This window comes from Emiliania huxleyi (assembly GCF_000372725.1).
Source record: "Emiliania huxleyi CCMP1516 chromosome Unknown EMIHUscaffold_16, whole genome shotgun sequence".
NCBI lineage: Eukaryota > Haptophyta > Isochrysidales > Noelaerhabdaceae > Emiliania > Emiliania huxleyi.
In genome coordinates, this window is record NW_005200982.1 from 573,008 (window position 1) to 580,137 (window position 7,130).

General features: G+C 68.1%; 2 protein-coding genes across 2 annotated transcripts in view; both read left to right on the forward strand.

Moving 5' to 3' along the window:
- Positions 1-603: 603 nt before the first annotated feature.
- On the forward strand, positions 604-5,812 carry EMIHUDRAFT_449434 (hypothetical protein; the record flags this gene model as incomplete). Its single annotated transcript, XM_005785554.1, has 7 exons — positions 604-1,075; positions 2,980-3,035; positions 3,905-4,009; positions 4,191-4,296; positions 4,446-4,555; positions 5,316-5,441; positions 5,516-5,812. 7 exons carry the CDS (start codon positions 604-606, stop codon positions 5,810-5,812), a joined length of 1,272 nt encoding a protein of 423 aa, XP_005785611.1.
- A 1,027-nt stretch (positions 5,813-6,839) lies between these two features.
- EMIHUDRAFT_449435 (hypothetical protein) overlaps positions 6,840-7,130 on the forward strand; it is a gene marked incomplete at its 5' end in the record, with an annotated part of 4,470 nt that continues 4,179 nt past the window's right edge. Inside the window, 2 exons of the mRNA XM_005785555.1 lie at positions 6,840-6,920; positions 6,956-7,108. Of these exons, the coding sequence (XP_005785612.1) occupies positions 6,840-6,920; positions 6,956-7,108 (234 nt within the window). The remainder of the gene's footprint in view (positions 6,921-6,955; positions 7,109-7,130) is intronic.

A 7,130-nucleotide genomic window follows, 5' to 3' on the forward strand; every position in this document is an offset into this window, starting at 1 on the left:
GGGTGGTGGCCGTGGCGCACCAGACCCGCTTTGCGCCGCCGCCCTCAACGCCCGATATACTCGGTTAGAGCCGGCGGAGCGACGGCGGCGGAGACACGCCACGAAAAATGCCACGCCGGTCTCGGGCACCGCACCCGTGCTGCCACAAAGCACAATGTGCTGCCACAAAGCACCACTAGCGATTTCGCGCGGAGGGCGTAGTGAAGTGCTGGGGCGCTCATGTCGAGGAGGAAGTCTTCACTATGCCCTATAGGGAGGGAAAATCGCGCCGCAGGCGCACACAGGCAGGGAGGAAGGGAGAAGTTCAGCTCTAGAGAGGCCGGTTCTAGCGAGGCTCCCGGCGTGGCGCGAAAATATGCATTTTTCGAGGCATAGGGAGGAAAAATCGCGCCGGCCGCAGGCGCACACAGCTCACACACAGGCAGGGAGGAAGGGAGAAGTTCAGCTCTAGAGAGGCCGGTTCTAGCGAGGCTCCCGGCGTGGCGAAAATATCTCTGTTCTAGCAACAGGCTCCCCAAAAGAATAACGGGAAAGGCGCACTGGCAGACAAAAAATTTAGAAAAAAGATTTCACAAAAGAAAACTGAGTCAATGGGGCCTGGCCATGACGCTGCGGCTGGCGGCCTTGCAGCTCATCGCCATCGCGCCCGCCCGCTGCTACCACACTGAGCTTCATCATCTCGGACCGCGGCGCCTTCTCGGACCGCTCCGGGCCGCCGTCGTCGCGACCGAGGAGGACCGGTCAGAGGCGGTGCCGACAGCCGCTACCGGCGGCTTTGGCTCCGCGGACGGCGGCGCACGTGGCTTCGGCGAGTGGCAGGAGGAGGACGAGGACGAGGATGAGGAGATTGACAGCGGCATGACTCCGGAGCAGCGCCGCGCGTGGCGGCGCACCGTGATGACGCGGTGGGCCAAGCTCGTGCAGGAGAAGGGCGGCGACGCGGGCGCGGAGGGCGGAGAGGTGGTCGCCGCGTTCGACCGCGTCTCGCTCCGCCTCGGCGAGCGCCTCGTCCTCGCGCCACAGTCGTGGGCCGTGCGGCGCGGGCAGCGACTCGGCGTGCTCGGCGAGTCAGGCTGTGGCAAGTCGATGCAGCTCCGCCTGCTCGCTGGCGAGGCGTCGCCGTCGGAGGGCGCAGTCGTGCGCGGTGAGGCGGCTCATCATATCTCGGCTGCATCTCGGTTGAATCTCGGCTAGATCTCGGCCGCATCTCCCACAGGCCCAGCGGTGCGGGTCGCACTGGTCGACCAGGACGCGCCCAGCCGCCTCCGCGCCTGTCGCCTGCTGGTGTCGGCCTTTGCGCGGGAACAGCTCGCCGGCAGCAGTGGAGAGGAGGGCGGCGGCGGCGGCGGCGGCGGCGGGGCGATGAGGTGCGAGGGCGAGTCGCCCGTGGCGTGGGAGTCGTTTGTGGCGCTGCTGCCGGAGGAGCTGCGACGGCCTGCGGCGCTGGAGGCATATTCGATTCGATTCGATTTGTATTCGATGCGCCCCTCTCCTCGCTGTCGCACGGCCAGCTTCTCACACGCGCCCGCCGCCACCACTCACCTCACACACACCACACTGCACACCACACTGCACACCACACTGCACACCACACTGCACACCGCACCGCACCACACCGCACCACGCCGCACCACGCCGCACCACACCACACCGCACCACGCCGCACCACGCGGCGCACTGTGGCCAGTCTGCAGAGTCGCTGTGACCAGGCGCCCCTCTGCTCGCTGTCGCACGGCCAGCTCGTACGCGTCTCGACGGCTCTCGCCTCCTAGAAGCGGAACACGGACTCTTGAATTCCCACCAGCGCTCGAGAGGACACGCACTCCGCCGTATTCGGCCGTAGTCGGCCGTATTCACTGCATTCGTATCCCGTGTACTCACGCGGTGCTCTGAGGACGCTGCACGAGACCGTGTTTCCGCCCTGAGGCCGGCGTATGAGCCATGCAGGCGCTCGCCGTGGCGCAGAAGCCCAACGCCGGCCGTGAACGTCCAAAGGACAGATGGTTTTATCGCGAGGGCACCGAGCGGCGGAGGAGCGGCTCCCTCCTGTCTTGAGACCTCGAGCCTCCTCGAGAGTCGCCTCGACTAGGCACCGAGTGGCTCGAGCGGCTTGTCCTGTCGGAGATGGGCCACGGCGGAGTGGTCGTCGTCTCGCACGACCGCGAGGTGCCCGAGAGTCGACGAGATGCGCCGAGATGCGCCGAGATTCGCCGAGGGGCCCGAGAGGAGCCGAGAGGAGCCGAGAGGAGCCGAGATTCGTGCGCCGAGATTCGCCGAGGGGCGTCGTCTCGGCCGTGCAGGTGCTCAACGCACCTCCTCCGATCCGCGAGATCTCCCCACATCTCCTCACATCTCCCCACATCTCGCCGTGCATGAGGCCTCCCTCGTTGCCCCACATCTCCCTCAGACCTCCCCACACCTCCCCACACCTCCCCACACCTCCCCACACCTCCCCACACCTCCCCACATCTCCCCCACATCTCCCCCACATCTCCCCACATCTCCCCACATCTCCCGCGAGGTGCTCGACCGCCTCTCGACGCACCTCCTGCACTCCGCGGGCGGCCACGGGGAGCTGTACGCAGGCGCATATCTCCCCACATCTCCCCGCATCTCCCCGCATCTCCCCATACCTCGGCCACGGGGAGCCGTACGCAGGCGCATATCTCCCCACATCTCCCCGCATCTCCCCATATCTCCCCATACCTCGGCCACGGGGAGCCGTACGCAGGCGCATATCTCCCCACATCTCCCCGCATCTCCCCATATCTCCCCATACCTCGGCCACGGGGAGCCGTACGCAGGCGCATATCTCCCCACATCTCCCCGCATCTCCCCATATCTCCCCACACCTCGGCCACGGGGAGCTGTACGCAGGCTCGTACTCCACTGACTTCAGCTGCACTCGACCGCATTCAGTTGTATGCGCTGCACATGCACGCGGCGCTCTGATGACGTCGGCGTGTCTTCACCGTGCAGGCTCGTACTCGGACTTTCTGCGCCGCGCCGCGCTGCAGCGCGAGGCCATGGAGCAGGTGGAGAGCGACGCCTCGCCGGCTGGCGAGGAGGAGGGAGGAGCGCTCTCCCAAATGCCTTGTCCGTGACTCACGTCCACATCTGACACATCCTCCTTCCTCTCATCTCTACACACCACTCACCCTCGTCATCCTCATTCACGCTACTCACACCGCACGCACGACTCTCCTCACCTCCGCTCCTCTAGGCGTCTTACCTCCGCCTCTCCCCGACACCCTCCGCCCGTCGCGCTTCCAACTGCTGACGGCGGCGACGCCAACGGCGCGCGCCAAATCTCGGCACTGCCCCTGCCAGTCCTCGGCCCCTCGCGATCTCGCGCGATCTCGGGTAATCTCCAAGATGCCCCGCGCAAGTCATGGTTCGAAAACCAGGCGAGGCGCGCCAAGCGTGCGCGGCGAGGCGCCGCGGCGGCGGCGGGCACGGACGCGATGCTCGCGCTTCGAGGCGCGTCGCTGTCCTTTGAAGCCGCGCCGGAGGGGCGCGGCGCTGGAGGCGCTGCGGGCGGCGCTGGAGGCGCTGCGGGCGGCGCTGGAGGCGGCGCTGCGGGCGGCAGCACGGGAGGCGGCGCTGGAGGCGCTGGAGGCGGCGCTGGAGGCGGCGCTGCGGGCGGCGCTGGAGGAGGCGCTGGAGGCGGCGCTGCGGGAGCCGGCGCTGGAGGCAGCGGATCGCGCGGGCTCTCCGAGGTGTCTTTCGAGGTGCGGCGGGGGCGGGGTGGTCGCCCCGCGAGCCAGAGACACCCGGGAAGCCACACTCGCGCCGCTACACTGCCTCCTCCGCTCGCGCCACCATGCTCCTTCACCTCTTGAGCCTGACCGGCGCGAGGAGCGGGGGGAAGAAGAGTGGCCGGGAATAGGTGCGGCGGGGCGAGGTGCTCCTCCTCGTCGGCGCGAACGGCGCCGGCAAGTCGACCCTGCTGCGTGTGGCGGCGGGCGAGTGGCCGCTGCTGGCGGGCGAGGTGGCGCGGAATTGCGACGTGCGGCCTTTCTTCCTCACGCAGGACGCGAACGATTACTTCATGAGCTCTCCCCACACTCCTACATCTCCCCGCATCTACCCGTATCTCCCCACATCCCGCCGTACCTCCCCATAGATCACCCGAGATCACCCGAGATCACCCGAGATCACCCGAGATCACCCGAGATCACCCAGCGCAGGACGCGGCGCACCGCGTGAGCGGTGGAGCGTCGGCGTGGGAGTGGATCTGCGGCGAGGCGGCCGGATTGGGCGAGGGGGCGGTGCGGCGCGCGTTGCGTCAGATGGGTTTACCTTATCTAGATGCCAGACCCGCAGCTCGGCCGTCTCTGGATGCACTGCCGCCGCTCTCGCAGCCCTCGCACACTCACGCGAGGCTCTGAGTACCCTGCACGAGGCTCGTTCCCCCCGCACAGTCCCCCGTGTTGATGCGCCAGGCTTCCCGGCCACCGCGCAGCGCAAGCCCGTCTCAGCCCTGTCTGGCGGCGAGCGCACGCGTCTGTGCATCGCGTCGATGCTCCTCTCGCGCGCGAACTTGCTCGTGCTGGCGCGCCGCCGCCCTCGCAAACACTCCTGCCCTCCTGCCCTCCTGCCCCCCCCCCCCCCCTTTATACCGCCGTCCTGGACCAAGACCCCCATCTCCGGCTGCGCCCCCCCCCCCCGTCCCTCCACAGGCCCCCCCGCCCCCCCCCAACCCCACCACCCGTGAACCCCGGGCCCCACCCCCCCCCCACTTCACCCTCCCCCCCCCCCCCCCACCCGCCCCCCCCCCCCCCCCCCCCCCCCGCCGCCCCGCTCACCCCCGACCCCCCCCCCCCCCCCGCCCCCCCCCCCCCCCCCCCCCCCCCCACCCCCCCCCCACCCCCCCCCCACCCCCCCCTTACTCCCCCCCCCCCCTATGCCCCCCCCCCCCTCCCCCCCCTCCCCGCCTCCCCCCCCTGCCCCCCCCCAACCCTCCCCCCCCCCCCCCCCCCCCCCCCCTCCCCCCCGAACCCCCCCCCCCCCCCCCCCCCCCCCCACCCCCCCCCCCATTTCCCCCCCCCCCCCCCTCCTACCCCCCCCCGCCACTCCCCCCCCCCCCCCCCGCTTCCCCCCCCCCTCGCCCCCCCCCGCCCCCCCCCCCCCCCCCCCCCCCCCCCCCCCCCCCCCTATTCGGCCCCCCCCTTCCGGGTTGGTTTCGCCTGGCACAGCGGCTCCCCGGCACCCAAGCCAGCGATGATTCACGGCTACCGCGTCTTGCTCAGCGGGCAAGAGAGGCGAAAGCAGGCAAGACCAGCATATGACGCTGCACCTCCCTCTGCGTGCAGGACGAGCCGACCAACCACCTCGACTTGCGCGCGCGAGAGTACTTGGGCGACGCGCTCCGGTCGTTCGACGGCGCGGTGCTCCTCGTCTCGCACGACCGCGCCTTTGCCGCGCACGTCGCCACGCGGGTGGCCGAAGCCTCTAGAAGGATGCGGCCTCCCTGCCTTCCTCTCGGCTGCGTTCCATCGTGTGCTCGCGCGAGGCTGTATTCGTATCGCTGTCTATGCGCCGCATGCACGGCATGATGCACCGTACTCGCACCCTGACCTTCGCGTCTTCGCAACGCAAGGTGGCCGAGCTGCGCGGCGGGCGGCTTCACGCCGAGCAGGGCGACTACCGCGCGTACATCGAGCGACGCGACGAGCTGCGCGCGCGGATCGACCGCCGCGCCGTGTCCGCGGGGTTGCCGGCCGAAGGAGGCGAGCGCGGCGGCACAGACGGAGCCTCGTCCGATCGCCCGTCCAAGCGGGCTGCCCGGCGGCGGCGGTCCTCGAGGTGATTGTGAGAGGTAAAGAGCCGCGTTCAGGCCGGCCGTAGTGTGAGGGTTGTTTTTGGGGAGAGGGCGGCCCCCGCAAGCTCGCAGGTTGAGTGGAGGAGAAGCTCAGTCGACGGCAGAGGCCGGAGCTCCGTCTCCCGGCCCCCGCGTTACCCGCCGTTCTACCTAGTTCCTGTAGGTCTCCGTTATCTCATATCAATATGGGACGATGCTGAAAAGCCAGAGAACTCTCCCCCAACATGCAACAATTCACTGTACAATACGTATCGTGAGGGCTAGACCCGGCTACTCAGACCACCCCCCCTCGAGGAAGTGAGAACTGCTCGGCTCACCCTGATCACACATGCTGATTGCTGAACACACAAGCTCCTCTTTGTAGCTCGATCGCTGAGCCCTGCCCCTGGTCTGACAGCACGACACTCGACAGCAAACCCCGGACAGCGCCTGACAGTGCCCGACAGCCTGACAGCGTTGACAGCACTTTCTCTGACAGCCTGACAGCACGTATCTGACAGCCTGACAGCAGAGCCTGACATCAGAGGTGACCCGTCGCTGTCAGGCCCTAACGTGACAGCCTGACAGCTGCCCGACAGCCCGACAGCACACAGTGGCCTGACAGCAGCGCTGACAGCCCGACCTGAGCCCGACAGCCCGACCAGCCCGACAGCAGCACAGACCGTACACAGGCCGTGCAGCCTCTTTCTTGTGCCCCATGAGGGTATAACAAAACTATTACATGCAAAGACATGTGAGTGTGGTCTATCTAGTCATGGGATGGTCATGGGTCTCTCTCTCAACCCTCTCCCGCCCCACCTCTGCGGACCCGCGGCTGTGCTACTACAAATTATGAAGCTACCAGCTAGCCTTCTGGGGCCCTACATGCCTACGGCGTCTGGGTGGTGGTGGCCGCCGCCGTCTGTGCCGCCGCCGCCATCTGCGCTCCCCCCAGGCGGCCGCCGCGGCCGACGGCACGGTAGACGCGCGCCGCGCCACTGGCAGCTCGAGCGCAGAGTACCTGCGCCAGCTCTCGATGAGTCAGCGCAGCAACGGGGTCTTCATCAACGACCCCAAGGGCCTCTTTATCCTCCGGTTGTACCGTGAGGTGAAAAGGGTGACGGGACCCCCCCAGACGGCCCGCGCTACCAGAACAGAGCGTGCAAGTACTACAAGCTGACGAGCGACAACGATGGGGAGGCCTTCCGCTGGACCAGCAACTACCAGATCATCAGCAAGGTGTACCTGAAGAAGCACTCCCCCCTGCCTCTCTGCTATTCTCTCAGTGCGGCAGACAAGAAGATGGTGACGTCCACCATGAAGAAGA